The following is a 26,696-nucleotide window of genomic DNA, read 5'->3' as shown; positions in this document are numbered from 1 at the left end:
TTCAAGGCAAGCAACACTGAAGCATTCATAAGAGCATCAGCTGTTCTGGACAACTACATGATCATGGTCTTCGTAGCCGATGTGAGCAAGACCTTTAAACAGGTCAACATTCACAAAACCGCGGGGCCAGACTGATTACCATGACGTGTACTCAAAGCATGCACGGACCAACTGGCAAGTGTCTTCACTGAAATGTTCAACTTTTCCCTGACCGAGTCTGTAATTCCTACATGTTTCAAACTTACCACAATAGTCCCTGTGGCAAAGAAAGCGAAGGTAACCTGCCTAAATGATTACCGCCCCGTAGCACTCACATCGGTAGTCATGAAGTGCTTTGAAAGGCTGGTCATGACTCACATCAACACCATTATGTCAGAAACCCTAGACCCACTCCAATTCGCAATACCGCCCCAACAGATAAACAAATGACACACTCTCAATCGCACTCCACACTGCCCTTTTCCACCTGGACAAAAGGAACACCTATGTGAGAATGCTGTTCATTGAGTGCAGTTCAGCGTTCAACACAATAGCGCCCACAAAGCTCATCACTAAGCTAAGGACTCTGGGACTAAACACCTCCCTCTGCAACTGGAGCCAGGACTTCCTGACGGGCCGCCCACAGGTGGTAGGGGTAGGCAACAATGCTTCTGCCACACTGATCCTCAACACTGGGGCCCCTCAGGGGTGTGTGCTTAGTCCTCTCCTGTACTCCCTCTTCACTCACGACTGTGTGGCAAAGCACGACTCCAACACCATCATTAAGTTTTCAGACGACACAACAGTAGTAGGCCTGATCATCGACAACGATGAGACAGCCTATAGGGAGGAGGTCAGAGACCTGGCAGTGTGGTGCCAGGACAACAACCTCTCCCTGAATGTGAGCAAGACAAAGGAACTGATCATGGACTATAGGAAAAGAAGGGCCGAACAGGCCCCCAATAAGATCGACGGGGCTGAAATGGAGCGGGTCGAGAGTTAGTTCGTTGGTGATGTGGACGCCAAGGAACTTATCATGGTCCAAACACACCAAGATAGTTGTGAAGAGAGCACGACAATGCCTTTTCTCCCAAGGATACTGAAAAGATATGGCATGGGTCCCCTGATCCTCAAAAAGTTCTACAGCTCCACCATCGAGAGCATCCTGCCCGGTTGAATCACCGCCTGGTATGGCAACTGCTTGGCATCTGACCGTAAGGCGGTAAAGAGGGTAGTGCGTACGGCCCAAGTTTCCTGACATCCAGGACCTATATACTAGACGGAGTCAGAAGAAGGCCCAAAAAATTGTCAAAGACTCCAGTTACCCAAGTCATAGACTGTTCTCTCTGCTACCGCACAGCAAGCGGTACCGAAGCGTCAAGTCTTGGACCAAAAGGCTCTTCAACAGCTTCTACCCCCAAGCCATAAGACTGCTGAACAATTCATCAAATGGCCACCCGGACTATTTAAATTGACCCCCCCCACCCCACCGCTGCTACTCACTGTTTATTATCATTTACATTTACATTTAAGTCATTTAGCAGACGCTCTTATCCAGAGCGACTTACAAATTGGTGCATTCACCTTATGATATCCAGTGGAACAACCACTTTACAATAGTGCATCTAAATCTTTTAAGGGGGGGGGTTAGAAGGATTACTTTATCCTATCCCAGGTATTCCTTAAAGAGGTGGGGTTTCAGGTGTCTCCGGAAGGTGGTGATTGACTCCGCTGTCCTGGCGTCGTGAGGGAGCTTGTTCCACCATTGGGGTGCCAGAGCAGCGAACAGTTTTGACTGGGCTGAGCGGGAACTGTGCTTCCTCAGAGGTAGGGAGGTGAGCAGGCCAGAGGTGGATGAACGCAGTGCCCTTGTTTGGGTGTAGGGCCTGATCAGAGCCTGAAGGTACGGAGGTGCCGTTCCCCTCACAGCTCCGTAGGCAAGCACCATGGTCTTGTAGCGGATGCGAGCTTCAACTGGAAGCCAGTGGAGAGAGCGGAGGAGCGGGGTGACGTGAGAGAACTTGGGAAGGTTGAACACCAGACGGGCTGCGGCGTTCTGGATGAGTTGTAGGGGTTTAATGGCACAGGCAGGGAGCCCAGCCAACAGCGAGTTGCAGTAATCCAGACGGGAGATGACAAGTGCCTGGATTAGGACCTGCGCCGCTTCCTGTGTGAGGCAGGGTCGTACTCTGCGAATGTTGTAGAGCATGAACCTACAGGATCGGGTCACCGCCTTGATGTTAGTGGAGAACGACAGGGTGTTGTCCAGGGTCACGCCAAGGTTCTTAGCGCTCTGGGAGGAGGACACAAGGGAGTTGTCAACCGTGATGGCGAGATCATGGAACGGGCAGTCCTTCTCCGGGAGGAAGAGCAGCTCCGTCTTGCCGAGGTTCAGCTTGAGGTGGTGATCCGTCATCCACACTGACATGTCTGCCAGACATGCAGAGATGCGATTCGCCACCTGGTTATCAGAAGGGGGAAAGGAGAAGATTAATTGTGTGTCATCTGCATAGCAATGATAGGAGAGACCATGTGAGGATATGACAGAGCCAAGTGACTTGGTGTAAAGCGAGAATAGGAGAGGGCCTAGAACAGAGCCCTGGGGGACACCAGTGGTGAGACACGTGGTGCGGAGACAGATTCTCGCCACGCCACCTGGTAGGAGCGACCTGTCAGGTAGGACGCAATCCAAGCGTGGGCCGCGCCGGAGATGCCCAGCTCGGAGAGGGTGGAGAAGAGGATCTGATGGTTCACAGTATCAAAGGCAGCAGATAGGTCTAGAAGGATGAGAGCAGAGGAGAGAGAGTTAGCTTTAGCAGTGTGGAGAGCCTCCGTGACACAGAGAAGAGCAGTCTCAGTTGAATGCCCAGTCTCAAAAGCTGACTGATTAGGATCAAGAAGGTCATTCTGAGAGAGATAGCAGGAGAGCTGGCCAAGGACGGCACGTTCAAGAGTTTTGGAGAGAAAAGAAAGAAGGGATACTGGTCTGTAGTTGTTGACATCGGAGGGATCGAGTGTAGGTTTTTTCAGAAGGGGTGCAACTCTCGCTCTCTTGAAGACGGAAGGGACGTAGCCAGCGGTCAAGGATGAGTTGATGAGCGAGGTGAGAAGGTCACCGGAAATGGCCTGGAGAAGAGAGGAGGGGATAGGGTCAAGCGGGCAGGTTGTTGGGCGGCCGGCCGTCACAAGACGCAAGATTTCATCTGGAGTGAGAGGGGAGAAAGAGGTCAAAGCACAGGGTAGGGCAGTGTGAGCAGGACCAGCGGTGTCGTTTGACTTAGCAAACGAGGATCGGATGTCATCGACTTTCTTTTCAAAATGGTTGACGAAGTCATCCGCAGAGAGGGAGGAGGGGGGGAGGGGGAGGAGGATTCAGGAGGGAGGAGAAGGTGGCAAAGAGCTTCCTAGGGTTAGAGGCAGATGCTTGGAATTTAGAGTGGTAGAAAGTGGCTTTAGCAGCAGAGACAGAAGAGGAAAATGTAGAGAGGAGGAGTGAAAGGATGCCAGGTCCGCAGGGAGGCGAGTTTTCCTCCATTTCCGCTCGGCTGCCCGGAGCCCTGTTCTGTGAGCTCGCAATGAGTCGTCGAGCCACGGAGCAGGAGGGGAGGACCGAGCCGGCCTGGAGGATAGGGGACATAGAGAGTCAAAGGATGCAGAAAGGGAGGAGAGGAGGGTTGAGGAGGCAGAATCAGGAGATAGGTTGGAGAAGGTTTGAGCAGAGGGAAGAGATGATGGGATGGAAGAGGAGAGAGTAGCAGGAGAGAGAGAGCGAAGGTTGGGACGGCGCAATACCATCCGAGTAGGGGCAGAGTGAGAAGTGTTGGATGAGAGCGAGAGGGAAAAGGATACAAGGTAGTGGTCGGAGACTTGGAGGGGAGTTGCAATGAGATTAGTGGAAGAACAGCATCTAGTAAAGATGAGGTCAAGCGTATTGCCTGCTTTGTGAGTAGGGGGGGAAGGTGAGAGGGTGAGGTCAAAAGAGGAGAGGAGTGGAAAGAAGGAGGCAGAGAGGAATGAGTCAAAGGTAGACGTGGGGAGGTTAAAGTCACCCAGAACTGTGAGAGGTGAGCCATCCTCAGGAAAGGAACTTATCAAGGCGTCAAGCTCATTGATGAACTCTCCAAGGGAACCTGGAGGGCGATAAATGATAAGGATGTTAAGCTTGAAAGGCTGGTAACTGTGACAGCATGGAATTCAAATGAGGAGATAGACAGATGGGTCAGGGGAGAAAGAGAGAATGTCCACTTGGGAGAGATGAGGATTCCAGTGCCACCACCCCGCTGGCTCGATGCTCTAGGGTTATGCGAGAACACGTGGGCAGACGAGGAGAGAGCAGTAGGAGTAGCAGTGTTATCTGTGGTAATCCATGCTTCCGTCAGCGCCAGGAAGTCTAGGGACTGGAGGGTAGCATAGGCTGAGATGAACTCAGCCTTGTTGGCCGCAGACCGGCAGTTCCAGAGGCTGCCGGAGACCTGGAACTCCACGTGGGTCGTGCGCGCTGGGACCACCAGGTTAGAGTGGCAGCGGCCACGCGGTGTGAAGCGTTTGTATGGCCTGTGCAGAGGGGAGAGAACAGGGATAGACAGACACATAGTTGACAAGCTACAGAAGAGGCTACGCTAATGCAAAGGGGATTGGAATGACAAGTGGACTACACGTCTCGAATGTTCAGAAAGTTAAGCTTACGTTGCAAAAATCTTATTGACTAAAATGACGAAAATGATACAGTACTGCTGGCTGGTGGAGTAGGCTAGCTAGCAGTGGCTGCGTTGTTGACTTTGTTTGAACGTGTAGCTGGCTAGGTAACCTCGATAGTTTCAGTACTACACCGTGTCATGATACAAAAGCAACTATGTAGCTAGCTAACATAACACTAATCAAGACGTTCCTTTGTAATGTGTTTAGTTTCTACAATGCTGCTCGTCGGTAATAGTTGGCTAGGTTTGGAAAAATGGCGTCGCGGGGGACGAAAATAGCTGGCTAGCTAACCTCGATAATTACTCTATACATAGTCACTTTACAAGTTACCTCGACTAACCTGTAGCCCCGCACATTGACTCGGTACCGATACCCCCTGTGTATAGCCTTGTTATTGTTATATTCATTTTCTTAGCTCTATTTCTTGAACTACATTGTTGATTAATGGCTTGTAAGTAAGCATTTCACGGTAAGGTCTATTGGTCTGTTGTATTCGACAGATGTGACAAATAAAATTTGATTTGAAGTCATTTCAATTAAGAGATATGCCATGATAAAAGTTAATTTGTGGAATTTCTTTCCTTCTTAATGCATTTGAGCCAATCAGTTGTGTTGTGATAAGGTAGGGGTGATATACAGAAGATAGCCCTATTTGGCAAAAGACCAAGTCCATATTATGGCAAAAACAGCTCAAATAAGCAAAGAGAAACGACAGTCCATCATTACATGAAGACATGAAGGTCAGTCAATGTGGAAAATGTCATGAACTTTGAAAGTTTCTTCATGTGCAGTTGCAAAATCCTTCAAGCGCTATCAGGAAGCTGGCTCTCATGAGGACCACCACAGGAAATTAAGACCCAGAGTTACCTCTGCTGCAGAGGATAAGTTCATTAGAGTTACCAGACTCAGAAATTGCAACCCAAATAAATGCTTCACAGAGTTCAAGTAACAGATACATTTCAACATCAACTGTTCAGAGGAGACTGCATGAATAAGGCCTTCATGGTCGAATTGCTGCAAAGAAACCACTACTAAAGGACAACAAGAATAAGAAGAGACTTGCTTGGGCCAAGAAACACGAGCAATGGACATGAGATCAATGAAAATCTGTCCTTTGTTTTGATGAGTCAAAATTTGAGTTTTTTTTTGTGAGACGCAGAGTCGGTGAACAGATGATCTCTGCATGTGTGGTTCCCACTGTGAAGCATGAAGGAGGAGGTGTGATGGTGCTTTGCTGGTGATACTGTCAGTGATTTATTTAGAATTCAAGGCACACTTAACCAGCATGGCTACTCAGCGATACGCCATCCCATCTGGTTTGCGCTAAGTGGGACTATCATTTGTTTTTCAACAGGACAATGACCCAACACACCTCCAGGCTGTGTAAAGGCTATTTGACCAAGAAGGTGATGTCATTCTTAGATTTACAGTGCAAAGTTGATCATTTCATAGCAAGGACAGCGATCACTTTTGCTACCCACACTGCATGGTTGAAGCGGGAGAAGAAGAGAAGCTCACTCCAAGTTGGTCAAAACTTCCAATGGTCTGTACACTTTTGCATGCATGCATGCATACACACGCACACACACACACACACACACACACACACACACACACACACACACACACACACACACACACACACACGTTAGCTCAAACGGAACCAGCTCAGAGGCCCAGCTCATGAGCTCCACCAGCAGCCAATTTTAGTTTAGAATAGAAAATGAATGTGTTTATGCAACAAATGTTAGTGCAGTGTATCGCATCGATTTGTTCCTCTAATCAAATCAAATCTTACCAAATCATTTCAAACTAAAACGTATCGTTTCTGTATCGTATCGCAGCCCATGGAACTAGATACATATTGAATCGTTACTAAAGGAAAAATGGAAGAAAATGTTCCAGGCACTGTAAAAAGAGATACAAATAGTGGAAAATCGAATCTTGTTTTTTTTTAAAGTTCTGAACTGTGCTCAACACATCATTAGTCTCTGAAAGTGCAGCGTTTCAAACTTTCCGTGGATGAGGACGGGAGGCAAGGACCGAGATGGACTGAATTAGTTGGGACGAGTGGGAGTGGGAAAGCCTCAGAGATATCATCTCCACAGTGTAATATTTCCCATGGATTTAGCCCAGCATTACATCTGAACATATGTCAAGCCCACCGTTTCCCTCCTTGATCCAGCCAGTGACATCCAAGTGACAGCCTAGGTTAGTGATGAGGCAGGAGCCATGGGTGTGGAGAGACTGGCTGGATAAAGACAGTCTTGGATCTGCTTGCCGATGAAGGAGAGGGGAAGGTAAAGATACCATGTATCTAAACCATATGCTGGGGTAGATGCAGCTGATCACTTGATATCTTGATTAGTCAGACTTGTCTGGACACAGCTTCACCTGTCAGGCAAGAAACAGACACCACTTTGGAAAACAGTGAAGTGTAGATTTAGCTGGATGTTGCTCTAACACTAAAGAGACAGAGATGGTGGAGGTTCATCTCTCAGGGCAGAACTGAAGTTCTTTTGACGAGAAACAGACACCTCACTCGGCAAAATATAAACCTCTATCGATGGCATGAAGGCTACTCTGGAGAAAAATTATAAACAGATAACCCACATTGAAAAGAAAATGAGGAACATGACGAAAAGCTAATACAACAAGACCAGGCTATTAATTACTTGATGGGCCAGGTAGAGGAATTGCAAAAGAAGGGAAACTTGTTGGAAAACATTTTGCGTCGTAATAATGTTCACATTTTTGTGCAGAAAGGGTGCAGAAAATGTCTACATTTGTGGACAAGATGCTGAGGGAGGTCTTGGAAATCGATGCTGTCATGGAGAGGGCCCACCGAATGGCACCTGCAGCCCAGAGCAGGCCAGGAGCAAAGGACACACAGAGAACCAGCTCTGTCATCGTGTGCCTTCTCAACGAAACAAGAGATAATGCATCTGTTGAGAACAAAGGGAGAACTACAAGGACAAGTGCATATCTATCTTCAATGACTATTCTGCAGAGCTGTTGCAGAAGAGAAAAGATTACGACGGGATCAAGAGAGAATTGGCTGCCAAAAACATCACATACTCTCTGATGTTCCCTGCGAAGCTGCGCTTCACCTATGAGAGCAAGACACACATCTTTGATTCTTTACCTGATTCCGAGTCCTTCCCGTGCTCCATTGGGAATACACCACCTTCGAGACCCAAGGACAGGGGCCCGAAGAAAAATGTCAACTATGTGGCAAATTGTTGGGCCCAGAAGTAGTGAGAGACAGAAGGACTCAAGGCCCAAGAAGTAGACTAAATCAACCACGGAACTTTGTCTAGTCCACATTGACTACTGAAGCGACCCCTTCTTCCTAAGGACTTAAAACTACCTGGATTTATGATCATAATTGGGACCATAATGCTGGACTAATTCATCAATCGTTGACCTACAGTTTGTTGAGATGATTGCCACTTGCCGCCTGCTATAGACCACCTTCTGCCCCCAGCTGTACCCTGGACACCATATGTGAATTGATTGCCCCCCATCTATCTTCAGAGCTCGTGCTGTTAGGTGACCAAAACTGGGACATGCTTACCTGTTGGGGATAGGGGGCAGTATTTGCATACCAGATAAAAAACGTACCCGATTTAATCTGGTTACTACTCCTGCCCAGTAACTAGAATATGCATATAATTAGTAGATTTGGATAGAAAACACTCTAAAGTTTCTAAAACTGTTTGAATGGTGTCTGTAAGTATAACAGAACTCATATGGCAGTCAAAATCCTGAGACAAATCCTAACAGGAAGTGGAAATCTGATGTGTGGAATCACTTTCAAGCCTTTGCCATTGAAACACACAGGGACTTATTAATCATTTAGCACTTCCTAAGGCTTCCACTAGATGTCAACAGTCTTTACAAAGTGGTTTGAGTCTTCTATGGTAGAAACTGACCCAAAGAGAGGCTTGGGAAGTTGGTCACAGGGGGAGGGCCATTACTACTATGATGCGGGCGCCCATGGTAACCCTTTTGTTCTGAAACGTTTAGTAAGACAATGCAATCGTCCGCCTTGAATATTATTGACGCTCTGGTTGAAAAAGGCCCTAAAGATTTATGTTATACAACGTTTGACATGTTTGAATGAACGTAAATATATATTTTTTGCACATTCGTGACGACAAGTCCAGCGCGCCTCGTACATTATGAGTAGCCTTCGGAACGCGCTAACAAGAAGGAACTATTGGGACATAAATTATTAACTTTTTCGAACAAAACTACATTTGTTGTGGACCTGGGATTCCTGGAAGTGCCTTCTGATGAAGATAATCAAAGGTAAGGGATTATTTACAATAGTATATTTGATTTTAGATGGTTCCAAGATGGCGCTAACATGTATCGCCTAGCCTATTTTTCTGAGCATACCACGTCGTTTATTGCAAAGTGTGATTTCCCAGTAAAGTTATTTTTAAATATGGCAATGCGGTTGCATTCACGAGATGTTAATCTATAATTCTTTGAATGACAATATTACATTTTACCAATGTTTTCAAATAGTAATTTTGTAAATTGTAGCGCTGATTCTCCGGAAGCATTTGAGGGAAAATATTTTCTGAACGTCACGCGCCGATGTAAAATGCTGTTTTTATATATAAATATGAACTTTATCGAACATAAAATGCATGTATTGTGTAACATGATGTCCTAGGAGTGTCATCTGATGAAGATTGTCAAAGGTTAGTGCTGCATTTAGCTGTGTTTTGGGTATTTGTGATGCATGCTAGTTGCTTTGAAAATGGCAGTGTGATTTTTTTGGCAGGGTACTCTCCTAACATAATCTAATGTTTTGCTTTTGCTGTAAAGCCTTTTTGAAATCGGACAACGTGGTTCGATTCAGGAGAGGTGCATCTATAAAATGGTGTAAAATAGTCATATGTTTGAGAAATTGAAGTTATAGCATTTATGAGGTATGTATATTTCGTGCGACTAGATTCCACTGTCCCACGTTCCCAGACAGGTTAACACCCCGGCCATCCTACAATCTAAGTTTGATGCCCTCAATCTCACACAAATTATCAATGAATCTACCAGGTACAACCCCAAATCCGTAAACACGAGCACCCTCATAGATATCATCCTAACCAACCTGCCCTCCAAATACACCTCTGCTGTCTTCAACCAGGACCTCAGCGATCACTGCCTCAATGCCTGCGTCCGTAATGGGTCTGCGGTCAAACGACCACCCCCCATCACTGTCAAACGCTCCCTAAAACACTTTAGCAAGCAGGCCTTTATAATCGACCTGGAAGGATATTGACCTCATTCCGTCAGTAGAGGATGCCTGGTTATTCTTTAAAAGTCCTTTCTTCACCATCTTAAATAAGCTTGCCCCATTAAAATTTTTTAGAGCCAGGAACAGATATAGCCCTTGGTTCACTCCAGACCTGACTGCCCTTGACCAACACAAAAACATCCTGTGGCGTACTGCATTAGCATCGAATAGCCCCCTCGATATGCAACTTTCAGGGAAGTTAGGAACCAATATACACAGGCAGTTAGGAAAGCAAAGGCAAGCTTTTTCAAACAGAAATTTGCATCCTGTAGCACAAACTGCAAAAAGTTCTGGGACATTGTAAAGTCCATGGAGAATAAGAGCACCTCCTCCCAGCTGCCCACTGCACTGAGGCTAGAAAACACTGTCACCACCGATAAATCCACGATAACTGAGAATTTCAATAAGCATTTTTCTACGGCTGGCCATGCTTTCCACCTGGCTACCCCTACCCTGGTCAACAGCCCTGCACCCCCCACAGCAACTTGCCCAAGCCTCCCCCATTTCTCCTTCACCCAAATCCAGAGAGCTGATGTTCTGAAAGAGCTGCAAAATCTGGACCCCTACAAATCAGCCGGCCTAGACAATCTGGACCCTCTCTTTCTAAAATGATCCGCCGAAATTGATGCAACCCCTATTATTAGCCTGTTCAACCTCTCTTCCGTATCGTCTGAGATCCCCAAAAATTGGAAAGCTGCCGCGGTCATCCACCTCTTCAAAGGGGGAGACACTCTAGACCCAAACTGCTACAGACCTATATCTATCCTACCCTGCCTTTCTAAGGTCTTCGAAAGCCAAATTAACAAACAGATCACCGACCATTTCTAATCCCACCGTACCTTCTCCGGCTATGCAATCTGGTTTCCAAGCTGGTCATGGGTGCACCTCAGCCACGCTCAAGGTCCTAAACGATATCATAACCGCCATCGATAAGAGACAATACTGTGCAGCTGTATTCATCGACCTGGCCAAGGCTTTTGACTCTGTCAATCACCACATTCATATCGGCAGACTCAACAGCCTTGGTTTCTCAAATGACTGCCTCGCCTGGTTCACCAACTACTTCTCAGACAGAGTGTCAAATCGGAGGGCCTGTTGTCCGGACCTCTGGCAGTCTCTATGGGGGTGCCACAGGGTTCAATTCTCGGGCCGACTCTCTTCTCTGTATACATCAATGATGTTGCTCTTGCTACTGGTGATTCTCTGATCCACCTCTACGCAGACAACACCTGTATACTTCTGTATACTTCTAGCCCTTCTTTGGACGGAATTTTTTTTAATGAAATGTATGCATTCACTACTGTAAGTCGCTCTGGATAAGAGCGTCTGCTAAATGACTAAAATGGAAATGGAAATAGACACTGTGTTAACTAAACCCCAGACGAGCCTCAATGCCATACAACTCTCTCTCTGTGGCCTCCAACTGCTCCTAAATGCAAGTAAAACTAAATGCATGCTCTTCAACCGATCGATGCCCGCACCTGCCCGCCCGTTCAGCATCACTATTCTGGACGGTTCTGACTTACAAATACCTAGGTGTTTGGTTAGACTGTAAACTCTCCTTCCAGAGTCATTAAGCATCTCCAATCCAAAATTAAATCTAGAATTGGCTTCCTATTTCGCAACAAAGCATCCTTCACTCATGCTGCCAAACATACCCTCGTAAAACTGACTATCCTACCGATCCTTGACTTCGGCGATGTCATTTACAAAATAGCCTCCAACACTCTACTCAGCAAATTGGATGCAGTCTATCACAGTGCCATCCGTTTTGTCACCAAAGTCCCATATACTACCCACCACTGCGACCTGTATGCTCTTCTTGGCTGGCCCTCGCTTCATATTCGTCGCCAAACCCACTGGATCCAGGTCATCTATAAGTCTATGCTAGCTAAAGCCCCGCCTCATCTCAGCTCACTGGTCACCATAGCAGCACCCACCCGTAGCACACGCTCCTTTTTGAAATCGGACAGTGTGGTTAGATTAACGAGAGTCTTGTCTTTAAATAGCTGTAAAATAGTCATATGTTTGAGAAATTGAAGTAATAGTATTTCAAACGATTCAAAAATCGCGGCACTGGATTGAAGTGGCTGTTACGTAGGTGGGACGAATTCGTCCCACCTGCGCCAGAGAGGTTAATCTAACCACACTGTCCGATTTCAAAAAGGCTTTACAACGAAAGCAAAACATTAGATTATGTCAGCAGAGTACCCAGCCAGAAATAATCAGACACCCATTTTTCAAGCTAGCATATAATGTCACAAAAAACAAAACCACAGCTAAATGCAGCACTAACCTTTGATGATCTTCATCAGATGACACTCCTAGGACATTATGTTATACAATACATGCATGTTTTGTTCAATCAAGTACATATTTATATCAAAAACCAGCTTTTTACATTAGCATGTGACGTTCAGAACTAGCATTCCCATCGAACACTTCCGGTGAATTTACTAAATTACTCACGATAAACGTTCACAAAAAACATAACAATTATTTTAAGAATTATAGATACAGAACTCCTTTATGCAATCGCGGTGTCCGATTTTAAAATAACTTTTCGGTGAAAGCACATTTTGCAATATTCTGAGTAGATAGCTCGCCATCACGGGCTAGCTATTTTGACACCCACCAAGTTTGGTACACACCAAACTCAGATTTACTATAAGAAAAATTTGATTACCTTTGCTGTTCTTCATCAGAATGCACTCCCAGGACTTCTACTTCAACAAAAAATGTTGGTTTGGTTCCAAATAATCCATAGTTATATCCAAATAGCGGCGTTTTGTTTGTGCATTCAAGACACTATCCGAAGGGTAACGAAGGGTGACGCGCGGATGCGTATCGTGACAAAAAACTTCAAAATATTCCATTACCGTACTTCGAAGCATGTCAAACGCTGTTTAAAATCAATTTTTATGCGATTTTTCTCGTAAAAAAGCGATAATATTCCGACCGGGAGTCGTTGTTTTCGTTCAAAGACTGAAAAAGTAAAATGGTCTCTTCATGTGCATGCGCGCGCCCGTCTCATTGTTCTCAGATCGACCACTTACCAAATGCGCTACTGTTTTTCAGCCAGTAACTGCAGAGTCATCATTCAACGTTCTGGCGCCTTCTGAGAGCCTATGGGAGCCTTAGAAAGTGTCACGTTACAGCAGAGATCCTTTGTTTTGGATAGAGATGACAAAGAAGGCCAAGAAATGGTCAGACAGGGTACTTCCTGTACAGAATCTTCTCAGGTTTTGGCCTGCCATTTGAGTTCTGTTATACTCACAGACACCATTCAAACAGTTTTAGAAACTTTGGAGTGTTTTCTATCCAAAGCTACTAATTATATGCATATTCTCGTTTCTGGGCAGGAGTAATAACCAGATTAAATTGGGTAGGTTTTTTATCCGGCCGTGAAAATACTGCCCCCTATCCATAACAAGTTAAAGGACATCATTTAACGTCGAATATAAGATGACTTCTGAATAATATCAATTACTCTAAGACCCAACTCAAACAAACAGTTATACTATCTCTCGATGCTGAAAAGGTATTTGACCGAGTTGACTGGGTTTTTCTTTTAGCAACGTTAAAGAAGTTTGGTTTTGGGGAGTGCTTTTTGAAATGGATAGAGTTGATATATTCAAGTCTAAAATCACATGTTAGAACAAATGGGAATATGTCTCATTCCTTTTCACTACAACAAGGAAATCGTCAAGGAGATTGTCTCTCGCTACTGTTATTTGGCCTTAGTATAGAACCTCTGGTGGAAGGTATTCGAAGTGCCATAAACATTCATGGTCTGCAGGTGGGGCCAAATGAACACAAGATATCTCTATATGCAGACAATGTCATCCTCTACATAATGCTGAGACATTGATTCCAAATATATTCAAATTACTAGGTGAATACGGTGCTACATTAGGCTATAAAATTTACATTGGTAAACTATTGCAATGATGACATTTGGTGATGCACCCTCAAGTATCAAAGACAACTATGCATTTAAGTGGAATGATACAAGCATGCGTTACTTGGGTGATAATATTACATCTGACTATGGGAAACTATATGCTTTGAACTACCCCCCTGTGATTAGTAAAATCACTGACGTTCTAGACCGTTGGATGCAGGTCAGGTTGCTTCAGTGAAAATTAATGTCTTACCAAGACTGCTTTATCTGTTTTCAATGCTTCCTGTTTAAAAATCCTGCTAAAACCTTTACTTTCCTAAATGCAGCAATAGGCACATTTTTATGGCTCATACTAGTTATAAAAAAACTACAGCTGTTCAAAGAATTGGGTGGGCTTGGCCTCCCTAACCTTAAATCATATTATTGGGCAGCCCAACTTAATCACATAGCATCATGGATTCAACAACCGAAGGATGTGTCATGGCTTGAAATTGAGAGTCAATATTGTGATGTCTTTACATTGGCTTTTCTTTATGGCAGATTTCTATTGACAGGATTAAAGAAAACACAATTACTACTCCTACATTGAAGACATGGAGGAAGGTTCAACGCCAATATAAACTGAGTAATGACATTTCTAGACACTCACCTATATTCCACAACCCAGCCTTTCTTCTTACTACAATGGCACAAGGATTTAGGGAATGGGAAGAGAGAGGGCTTTGTAGAGTCTCTCAGCTATTCAAAGGCTACATTTTTTTATAATTTCAAGAAATCCAGGGGGAATTCAATATATCTCAAACAAATGTTCATAGGTACCTTTAAGTAAGGTAATTCATTGTTAAAAAAGCCGATAACTCCTATTGATGAGATGATTTAATTACTTTATCAAGGGGAAAACATTGGAACCCTTTCAATTTTTTTACAACAATATCCTTAACATGCAAATATTATCTTTACATAATCTTAGGAACTCATGGCAGGTTGAATTACAGGTGCAGATATCAGAGGAGAGTTGGGGGAATATATGGAAAACACTATATAAAGCCACTACAAGTAACCGAACAAGGAAGTTTCAATTCAAAATGAAAAAAGGAATATGCTCTACGTGTTGGAGGCAGTATAGGTACTTTATCACATATATTTTGGCAATGTCTGAAAATCCAGTCTTTTTGGTCTGAAATTCTAAATTTTATACAATACATCACAGGTATTATTATTTAACCAGACCCATCTCCTAGGTGCTGTTCCTGTGAATACACTCCGATCCTCTCCACTTAAATTGATAGATTATCTTTTAGCAGCAGCAAGGAAATGTGTAACAAAATGCTGGAAAAATGAACATGCACCCTCAAAAGATATGTGGTTAGGTTTATGCAGGGAATTTGCTAACATGGAGAGAATTACATCAATTTTGCAACATACACAGCATAGGTATGAAGGTGTCTGGTCAGAGTTCCTGGTCTTATTCTGTAATTTTTGTATTTTTTGTTTGTTTCTGTTGTTTTTCTGTGGCTTTATCCAAATTGTATTCTTATTCTGGCTCTTAACATATTTGCTCTATATAGCCAAAATGTACCCTGAAGGATAGGACCCTTTTTTTCAATTTTCACCTAAAATGACACCCAAATCTAACTGCCTGTAGCTCAGGACCTGAAGCAAGGACATTCATATTCTTGATACCATTTGAAAGGAAACACTTTGAAGTTTGTGGAAATGTGAAATTAATGTAGGAGAATATAATACATTAGATCTTGTAAAAGATAATACAAAAAAAAACATGCATTTTTTTTCTTTTCCCCCATCATCTTTGCAAGAGAAAGGTCAATGTATGATTTAGGAATATGGGCGCAATTTATATTTTGGCCACTAGAAGGCAGCAGTGTATGTGCAATGTTTTAGACTGATCCAATGAACCATTGCATTTCTGTTCAAAATGTTGTATCAAGACTGCCCAAATGTGCCTAATTGGTTTATTAATATATTTTCAAGTTCATAACTGTGCACTCTCCTCAAACAATAGCATGGTATTCTTTCAATGTAATAGCTACTGTAAATTGGACAGTGCAGTTAGATGAACAAGAACTTAAGCTTTCTGCCAATATCAGATATGTCTATGTCCTGGGAAATGTTCTTGTTACTTACAACCTCATGCTAATCACATTAGCCTACATTAGCTCACCAATCCTGTAGAGGTTTTAACATGTGAATGTAATTACGCTCCTTTGTAAAGACAGCAAAGATATGTTGTGTATGTATGGTACATGTTCTTTATGCACTCTTGAATAAAAATGAAGGGGAAAAAAATACATCTAGCAATGTATTGGAGATGTGAGACAGGATATGTGTTTAACTTTTCTTCATGCTCCTCTATAGAACAACTTGTCAGATGGTGCATTGAAGACTGATGTGTTCCTGTTCTGACTTTTCATAATACCAGGATCTGTTGTCTAAACAATACTATTATAAAGTGTTTGTATTGAAGATTGTTTATTATTTTATTCTATAAATTATGGCTTTATGTATGAATGTGATTGTGTGAGACTGTGAAAACACAGAGAGAAAGAACAACTTGTCAGGTGGTGCATTAAAGACTGACGTATTCCTGTCCTGACTTTTTATAATACCATTGCAGATATACATAAAAGCCCCCCCCAAAAAACAGCATATGTCAGGCAAAAAGAGCCCTTATTGTCTGGACATTTTCCGGGTGAGATTTTCTGCTCGTGCGAGAAACAGTGAAACAGCCTGGCCGTCTCTGTATTATTGTGTGGACAGACAGTGGCGCTGAACAGACCCTCTCTGTTGGATCGGCCATGGCTGTTGAAGGGACATCAGGGTTGCTGTGTTGTGCCATGGCCAGGCTGCAAACATTTCCTTGCTTCATTTAACTGCATTATGAAGGCCTGAATTGCTACAAATTCTTGGTTCGGACACGCCCAATTCCCAATCCACCAGCCCTTCCCATTCAATCGTGCGAGCGAATGCACGAAAATGTTCCCAAAACAAATGTCTGTTACCCGCACACCCCTCCCGCACACCTCATTCCCTTGGGCAAGGAGAGAGAAGCAAGTGTGTGTATGCGCTCTCCTAAACCATACACCCCACCCCCATCCCCCCTACTACCCCACCCACCCATTCCAGCTCCTGCTCTTCCCTTCATCAGGTGCACTCTACCGTGATGTTGTTTTTTAAAGGGGATGCCGCTGCTGGTCAACTATGGTTTTTCTCAGTCTCAGACACACACGGTAATCACCTCAATTGAAGAACATGGAGCAGGTTAAACCTGTGGTGTGGCCGACGTCGTGGTAATGAGTGGCTAGCCTGTAGTGTTGCATGGTATACCAAAATTTCTATAATTTTTCGATACAAAAACCCCCCAGTTTGGTACTAGAATTGTTGTTATGTTCGGTACTTCTGCCAAAATGTGTCTCACGTGATTGAGAGCATCAAGTCTGTTTATCAGCGCAGCCCCTTTATAGCGCGAAGAGCCTGCTCCACTTACTCATTCATTGCTAAAGCTGTCTGGGATCCATTAGCTCCCCAGTCCCCACTCATGCTGCACAGAAGTTACCACACTTTAATAATGCAACTAAATACATTTTGAAGGCCATTTTGGCTCAGCGTTGTCGGGGTTAGGGGAGGGTTTGGGCGGCAGGGATTTCCTTGTCCCATCGTGCTCTAGCGACTTCTTGTGGCGGGCCGGGCCGCCTGCAAGCTGACCTCGGTCGCCTGCAAGCTGACCTCGGTCGCCTGCAAGCTGACCTCGGTCGCCTGCAAGCTGACCTCGGTCGCCTGCAAGCTGACCTCGGTCGCCTGCAAGCTGACCTCGGTCGCCAGCTGGACGGTGTTTCCTTCAACACATTGGTGCAGCTGGCTTCCGGGTTAAGTGAGCAGTGTGTCAAGAAGCAGTGCAACTTGACAGGGTCGTGTTTCGGAGGACGCATGGCTCTCGACCTTTGCCTCTCCCGAATCCGTAGGGGAGTTGCAGCGAGGGGACAAGACTGTAACACCCAATTGGATATCACAAAATTAGGGAGAAAAAGGGGTAAAAATTATCATTTGAAACTGTTCATTACTGTTCGCAAAACAATGTCCATACAGGCTTGAACACTTTAATGAAATGCAAGACGATACCGTCAGCTTCCAGCTTCAATTTTAGGCATAGCCACGGGAAGATGTTTGGGAGGGGGCTACAGATGGCTATATCGGTCTGCTAATACAGGACTAGCAAAGGGCCAGTGCACTAATTTTGTGAAATAAAAAACTATTTCACAAATTTTAGATTGCTCAAAGGCACATCGACAGTTTTTCACCTAGTCATCTCAGGGATTCAAACCAACAACCTTTCGATTTTTGGTCCAACCCTCTTAAGCGCTAGGCCACCTGCTGTTCATAAATGTTTCTTAAACAGACAGCGCACACTTTTATCAAATTAAATATTACTTTTTGCAAATGTTGTTAATCAGTACAATAAAATAATCTGTTCTCTTAGCAGTTGGCAATAAAATGAGTCCTAAAAGGAAGGGATTATTTGTCATCTGTAGCCCCATGAAATCAGCTAAAACAAGCTAAATTACTCAATGCATGCTCACACTCCTATTAAATAATATGCATTCACCTGTATTGTGAATAGACCTAGGCTACATCTTGATTTATCCAGTTTATCAACAGAGATTTACCATTCAAATAAATTACTACCATTGTGTTGTTTTGTAGTTAGATTGATAAAAAAAGGTAAAATTGGTTGGATGATTGTATAATTGATTCAATTAATGCGTACATGGCTGTCTCTAAAAAATTGTGTAATGATATTGAATGTAATGATATAGAACTCAAAAGATGCCCATCGATTGAACAGACCGTTAGCTGAATTAGCTGTATGGATCAAGTGCCATTCAGTGACGTTTTGGTATCAAGTATCATGACGGTATCGAGTATTGTATCGAAGTCAAAATTCTGGTATCGTGACAACACTACTAGCCTGGGGTCAAAGTGCTGAATTAATTAAGGGCTGGCTCAATGAGGGCCTCCGGGCTGATATATTGTTGTGCTAAGTTTAAAAAGAAACCCATTCAGAGCATGCGGTAACGGCTTATGCGTGAGTGTTTTGGCCTGGTTCTTCGGGTCCCGCTAGCGCCCCTCTCTCACTCTCTTGAGAGACAGATGCATTGATTTGCTCATTAGGAGAAGGACCAGGCAGGGTCTTTTTTCCCTCTCTCTTCATTGAGTGTCACTCAGCAGAGGGGTGTGGCTGGCCTCTCTCCCCCAGTGCACATTCTGAAAAACAGAGCAGGGGGAAACGGAGGGAGAGGGAAGAAGGGAATGCGACCCGCCAATAAAGAAGCTCCCACTGCATATTCATCAGCAGAATAAAAAATTCTGCGACACCGTCCCACGGATGCGTAGGCCTCTGTGTGGGAGGAAGGGGGTGGAGGAGGGAGAGAAAGGAATGACATTTGTCCTGAACAAAATAACAGCCCTCTTTGCTCCTGAAAAAATGCAAACGATGTCCTTATCCTGCTTCAAAAAAGTAGGCAAAGGAGAAAGAGAGGGATGAAGAAAGAGGAGCTAGTAAATATGCTGGAAAGAGAAGGGTGTTACCATACTGGATGGGGCCCTGAGTGGTGGTTATGTTCACAGTGTGGCACCAGTCGGCAGGTTGTGCTCAGCTCAGCACTAGGCCCTCCTCTCTCGGTCTCCAGGTGTTCTCCAGGCTTTCTGAGCCTCTTGTAATAACCTCATAAATGCCACTTGTCTATCAGCCTCTCCGGGGCCGCTTGACAATATGTCAATCAAGCAAAGTCGTGCCCAGCTGGACCAAATATTTGAATTAAGTCGTTATGGCAACATCATTGAAAAGGTCTCTCGGTTTAAATGTGGCAAATCCTTCCATTTTGTCCAATTGTTTTTATTTTGTTTGTTTAGCATTGCAAGAATATAGGCAAAGGAAAGAAAGTATGACTGCTGTGTTAAATATCATTTGGCATTTGTGTGTAATCTATAACTGTTTTCAGTATCTTCTGCTCCCTCATATCCCCCGCAATTTTCTGACCATCATGATCTCCCTCCAACTATCCCTCACATAGTTATGAAAACGTTAAGTTCTGTGAAGTTTGAATGTTCCTTCTGAATGAGTGCCCTGTCAAAAAAAGACAGATCATTAGCTGAGTGAGAGAGAGACTAACAGGCCATGAGAAAACTGACCGGGGCATTGCATGGCAGCCCAACCTGTTGCTCCAACAGACAGTTCAGTGTCAGCCTCACTTCCTGACTCTCAATTAACCTCCATCCATCCAGGCTCCCAGCAAAATAGCAATTATAACACAGCTGCTGATTCCACCACCAAAGAAGTGCGAGCTGCACCTACACTCACATTCCCTACAATGACCTTGGAAAGACCCTTTCACCGTCTCTATGCCTTTCAAACAACCAAAGGCAAATGCTAGACAGAGGAGAGAACAAAACAAGCCAGGCCAGAACAGGCCAGGCCAGGCTACAGGGCACAGTCCTCTATACAGTATCCCAGTCATGGTATTTAGTTTCTAATGCACACTGTAACAGACAATGTTCTCAGAAAAAGGTGAAAATTCCTTTACTTCTTTTCTCCCTGTTTCTTTTGGTAGGACATGGCATGGGAGAGGAGAAGGAAAAACATGTGTGCAAAAGTAAACCTATTTCTGAAACAAATGTAGCTTTGAGCTCTCTCCTGGGTTGCTAGTGTCTTGGATGTCAAGCCCTTACAAACAGGGGTGTTTGATACTTTACAAAGCAGCAAAAACAGTGAAGAAATCCCCTATTATGTACTTGAATCACGATTTTCAGGGAATAACAAAAGGTGTGCTGGGAAGGGACTCGCCTTGCGGACAGAACTGTAGACTGTACATGCTGAGAGAGACAACCTCCTTTCAAAAGGGAATTGAAATGTTTGAAAGAGGGCTTGTGGATGGACACAAAGAGAGGCAAAATAAGGTGGGAGAAGAATTCAGAAAGGAAAACTTTGTAATGAGCTTGCTTTGCTCAGAGTATCCCACCACCACCAGTCAATTATATTCTTAATTATATGAAGGAAAGAGAGAGGGTCATATGGCCTGGTGTGTAATGAGAACCTCTGGTCTTTTGCAATCATGTCAAAAGTTTTGCCAACTATTTCAATGTTTCCCAGTGGGCGCAAAAAGATTACCCAAGGGCGAAAGCTAAGACAACTACATGAAAGGGATCAGCGTTTACATTAAAAGGTCTCATTTCTAGTGCGTTTGCTTTCGGCACTGTTGGCCCTTGATCCCAATTTGAATTACATTTTTGTTTTCTCATTTACATTTGGTACCCTATCTTAAACCTAAATGGTTTGTTGGAAATCCAAGCTGTACTTTGCATGTGCACTGAGTCAAAGAGAAATGATGAATGAGACACTAAAATCACAATGATCTATGCGTCTATGGTGCCCTATGAAAATGAAAGGATTGCCTGTTGCCGTGTCAACAAAGGCAGTTTATTACCATTAAAAGGGTCAAAAGGCCAGCATCACAGTCGCCTCTTCACTGTTGACGTTGAGACTGGTGTTTTGCGGGTACTATTTAATTATGCTGCCAGTTGAGGACTTGTGAGGCATCTGTTTCTCAAAGTAGACACTCTAATGTACTTGTCCTCTTGCTCAGTTGTGCACCGGGGCCTCCTACTCTTTCTATTCTGGTTGGAGCCAGTTTGCGCTGTTCTGTGAAGGGAGTAGGCCACAGCGTTGAACGAGATCTTCAGTTTCTTGGCAATTTCTAGCATGGAATAGCCTTCATTTCTCAGAACAAGAATAGACTGACGCGTTTCGGAAGAAAGGTCTTTGTTTCTGGCCATTTTGAGCTTGTAATCGAAGCCACAAATGCTGAAGCTCTAGATACTTAACTAGTCTAAAGAAGGCCAGTTGTATTGCTTCTTTAATCAGAACAACAGTTGTCAGCTGTGCTAACATAATTGCAAAACGGTTTGCTAATGATCAATTAGCCTTTTAAAATGATTAACTTGGATTAGCTAACACAACGTGTCATTGGAACACAGGAGTGATGGTTGCTGATAATGGGCCTCTGTATGCCTATATAGATATTCCATTCAACATCTGCCGTTTCCAGCTACAATAGTCATTTACAACATTAACAATGTCTACATTGTATTTCTGATGAAGTTGAGGTTATTTTAAATGGACAAAAAAATTGCTTCTCTTTCAAAAACAAGGACATTTCTAATTGACCTCAAACTTTTGAACGGTAGTGTATGTATGTATGTATGTATGTATGTATGTATGTATGTATGTATGTATGTATGTATGTATGTATGTTGTATGTATGTATGTATGTATGCATGCATGCATGCATGCATGCATGCATGTATGTATGTATGTATGTATGTATGTATGTATGTATGTATGTATGTATGTATGTATGTATGTATGTATGTATGTATGTATGTATGTATGTATGTTATTTTACTGCTCTAGGGAAGTAATTATTGTTTGGACAACCTTATTTACTATTATTATGTATAGATTTTTTAGATTTGTATTGATTTTTTTTCACTCTTTATGCGATGCTCAATGCAAAGAACACCAGAAGAAGGGTGATCATTTAATTACCATAGTGAATTACTGTAATATTTGTTTAAGTGTCAAAGAATCCCATAAGGGATGGGTTGCCAATTGGAGATTTGACGCAAAAATACAATTTCATTCATTCATTAATTTATTCATGCAACAATTTCAAAGATTTTACTCAGTTACAGTTCATAGAAGGAAATCAGTCAATTGAAATAAATAAATTGGGACCTACTCTAAGAATTCTTAGACCCTAATCTATAGATTTCTCCTGCAGGTGAAGAAGCCGGATGTGGAGGTCCTGGGCTGGCGTGGTTACACGTGGTCTGTGGTTGTTAGGCCATTAGGATGTACAGCCAAATTCTCTAAAATGACGTTGGAGGTGGTTTATGGTGGAGAAATTAAGATTACATTATCTGTCAACAGCTCAGGTGGACATTCCTGCAGTCAGAATGCCAATTGCACGTTCCCTCAAATCTTGAGACATCTGTGGCATTGTGTTGTGTTATTAAACTGCACATTTTAGAGTGGCCTTTTATTGTCCCCAGAACAATGTGCACCCGTGTAATGATCATGCTGTTTCATCAGCTTCTTGATATGTCACACCTGTCAGGTGAAAGGATTATCTTGGCAAAGGATAATGCACACAATTTGAGAGAAATATGTTTTTTGTGCATATGGAACATTTCTGTGATCTTTTAATTCAGCTCATGAAAAATTGGACCTACACTTTACATGTTGCGTTTATATTTTTGTTCAGTATAGATAGAACCTTTTTTTTCTAAGAGTGTAGATAGACACAGACATACATAGAGGCCTTGAGGTTACGCACAGACATACACAGTAATCCTTGAGGTTACGCCAAGATTTCCTGCAGCACATAAACCAAAACGAGGATGAAAAAGGAGTTCACAGGTGAAGTGTCTCAGAAAAAGAGTGGGGGAAAAAATGTAATCTTTAAGGGCTCAGATTTCCTGTACGGGTTGTGTCGCTTACAGCGTGCAACCCTTCGGTCTCTGTAATGCGCCAGGAGCATTTAGTCAGTGGTGGTGGTGACATTCTCATGACATCAGGATGATCTTCACTGATCTTGAATAGTTGGGCCCAGAAGCCCCTTGTCCAATCCTCCAGTGTGCCCAGGAGCACACAGCGATGACTCACTCAAGGGGGTGAGGGGAGCAACTAATTCACAGTGTCTGTATCACTGGCCCCTGAGGACAGACGTTTACAGCCAAAGGAATGTCAGTCAGAAGAGAGGGGGGGTAACTGTTGTTGAAAAACTGTTGTTGAAAAAAGTATTGGATGATGAAAATTGGGATGATCCAAGAGGCCTTAAAGGAAAATTCCACCCAAAAACTATCTTTTGGTATTTGTTTCATTAGTCCATTGTTGATATAGTCCCAAAATGTTTTGCATGTCAGCAATCAAGTTAAGATATATTCCTTTCAAAATACAGCTGGTATGATGCATTTTGCAAACTGGCTGTATTCCTTTATTTTGAAAGTTATACATCTTGAAAACTTGTCAGGTCACTCTTGGTCTTAGCTCTGATGCTGCTATTAGCACAAGACCTGGCTTCTGTTAAATGCCATCACTGGCCACGGAGGCCAAGAAGCTATACATTGAATGGAGCAGAATTCCTACCATCTATACTACAGTTTTCTAAAAACTGGCTTCCAGTAAAGCTGAATATACATGGATTCTGTTTTATATCATATCATGTTTTATATATCTGTATATAGACTTGGACAAATTGGCAAACTAGGGTATAGGGCATATGCCTTAGTCATAAAAACATTTTAAAATATTCCCTTCACGTCAACTTGGTAATGTCATGTGGAAAATCTACGTTTTCTATGCCTATCGAGTTTACTGCCTTACCACTGCCATGGGAACCCTACGGGAGACATCGAAGGTTGTTGGTGTCGAGGGCTGCATGACTTACCTCGATGATGTACAGGACAATGTTCTTGTAGAAGCAGTACAGGATACACTTGGCGACGCGGTTGTAATTCCAGGCACCGTGGACCAGCAATAGATTCTTCAAGTATTTGAACTGCGTGGGAGGGAAGGGAGGAGAAAGGCCAAGATAAATGAATAACCCAAAAGTTGTAACACAGGCATTATAAAGTCTGTACACAGAGTGTTCTTGGGCAACCCAGGACCAGGGCTATCCCTCGAAGGAAAAATTGATTTTGAGAGAAAGTCTTGGATTAAATAAAGAAACAATCTTATCGTCGTTTGACAGCAGGAAACTGAAGGGCCAGAGGGCAGTCGCGAGCAAGGTCTTCACAGACAAATTCCAGGCATTTTTTGTCATAGTTTGATTAGGAGTTAGTTTTGCCTTAAGTTGTTAAAAAGGGGAGAGCCAGAGAGGGGCTATGCTCTCCCAGGGCTCGACATAATACTTTAATGGGTTTCCTCGGCGTACAAATCACTGACAAACTGAAATGGTCCACTCACACAGACAGTGTAGTGAAGAAGGCGCAACAGTGCCTGTTCAATCTCGGGAGGCTGAAGAAATTTAGCTTGGCCCCTAAAACCCTCACAAACCTTTACAGATGCACAATAGAGAATATCCTGTCGGGCTGTATCACCGCCTGGTACGGCATCTGCACAGCCCGCAACCGCAGGGCTCTCCAGAGGGTGGCAAACTACCTGCCCTCCAGGACACCTACAGCACCCGATGTCCCAGGAAGGCCAAAAATATAATCAAGGATAGCAACCACCCGAGCCACTGCCACCCCACTATCATCCAGAAGGCGAGGTCAGTACAGGTGCATCAAAGCTGGGGCCGAGAGACTGAAAAACAGCATCTATCTCAAGTCCATCAGACTGTTAAATAGCCATCGCTAACACGTTCGAGGCTGCTGCCTATATACATAGACATGAAATCACTGGCCGCTTTAATAAGGTTTACATATCTTGCAATATTCATCTCATATGTACATACTGTATTCTATACTATTCTAATGTATCTTAGTCTATATCGCTCTGATATTGCTCGCCCATATATTTATATATTCTTAATTGTTAGATATTACTGTCGGAGCTAGAAACACAAGCATTTCGCTACACCCGCAATAACATTTGCTAAACCCGTGTATGTGACCAATAAAATGTGATTATTTGATAATCCTACTATTTGGGGCATGTCGTGGACGTCATAATCATGTAATCGCTTGCTGATAACGTTGATTAGATTGAGCAGGTTCCTCTTGGGCAACTGTTTAGTCTTGATTACTAAAAAGCTTAGCATTTACAAACAATGATATCTCATCCCGTTTTCCAGTATGGCGACAAAAGGACCTCTATTGAGTTCTATGTAACTTCTAAGTAATTTACATCTATGTAATGTATAGGCCTTTATGAAGTCAAACGCCAATGTAGAATTGTGATTATTTGAAGGGCCAAGTCATATTTCAGAGAAACAGCAGGGAGGAGCCGGTATTATTTAGTAAATGAAAATGTTTGAGGGAATTCTGGGCTAAAACGGCTGTATTCCCATAGCAGTGAGCTGATGACGGATGGACAGCAGAGGCGCCTGGGCCCTGAACCTTTCCTCAGACTTCATTCAACTGATCTCAAAACAGTTTCACTGTGCTGTATGTAGAGCTCAATCACATAGCACTATAATTTATTGCTGACCTGAGAAAATTGATTTCCAAGGAAATGGACAATAATATTGTATATCGTTTTCAGGTAGTGTAATGCTGAATTGTCTTGCAATCCAGCAGTAAGAATATTTTGAAGATAAATACACAACGCAGAGTTTGAGAGGATGAGAGTACTACACTAAATATAGTACTAATGGTCAATGGTGAATTGTAAATAAGAGTTGGGTTTCAGTTCAACATCTGTTAGAATCTGTGGAATGTCCCTCCTGAACTCAGAGCTACATGGGCTACATTTTCATTGGTCTGTACAATGAGTCTGGAGTGGACACTTGTTATTTGGCCATTGGCCAAGTTGTACTGCAAATACTTCTAATTGGTCAACCCCAGGCTAGGGCAGGGGGGTTATAAGTGGCATCCTGTCCTTTGTTCTGGGGGAAAAGCTGAGGACAGGGGGGGGACTGAACATCTGACTCCCAGCATAACATCTTGATTTGTCCGCTCTGAATAAACATTTTCTCCCCCTGATTTGCTTTGGAGTTTGTGTTATTGAAGAATAACAAAATGCTAACACTTGGTGCTGTGTTCCGGATGAATTGGTCTGAACAACAA

General features: G+C 43.4%; 1 protein-coding gene across 1 annotated transcript in view; it reads right to left on the bottom strand.

Annotated features, from left to right (window-relative positions):
- Positions 1-26,696, bottom strand: part of LOC115170640 (phospholipid-transporting ATPase IA-like) — a 176,499-nt gene that overhangs the window by 51,009 nt on the left and 98,794 nt on the right. Inside the window, exon 17 of the mRNA XM_029726889.1 lies at positions 24,416-24,526. Within this exon, the coding sequence (XP_029582749.1) occupies positions 24,416-24,526 (111 nt within the window). The remainder of the gene's footprint in view (positions 1-24,415; positions 24,527-26,696) is intronic.

Source organism: Salmo trutta, chromosome 32 (genome assembly GCF_901001165.1).
Source record: "Salmo trutta chromosome 32, fSalTru1.1, whole genome shotgun sequence".
Lineage (NCBI taxonomy): Eukaryota > Metazoa > Chordata > Actinopteri > Salmoniformes > Salmonidae > Salmo > Salmo trutta.
Note: the sequence above shows the minus strand (reverse complement) of the source record. Positions and strands in the feature narration are given on the sequence as shown.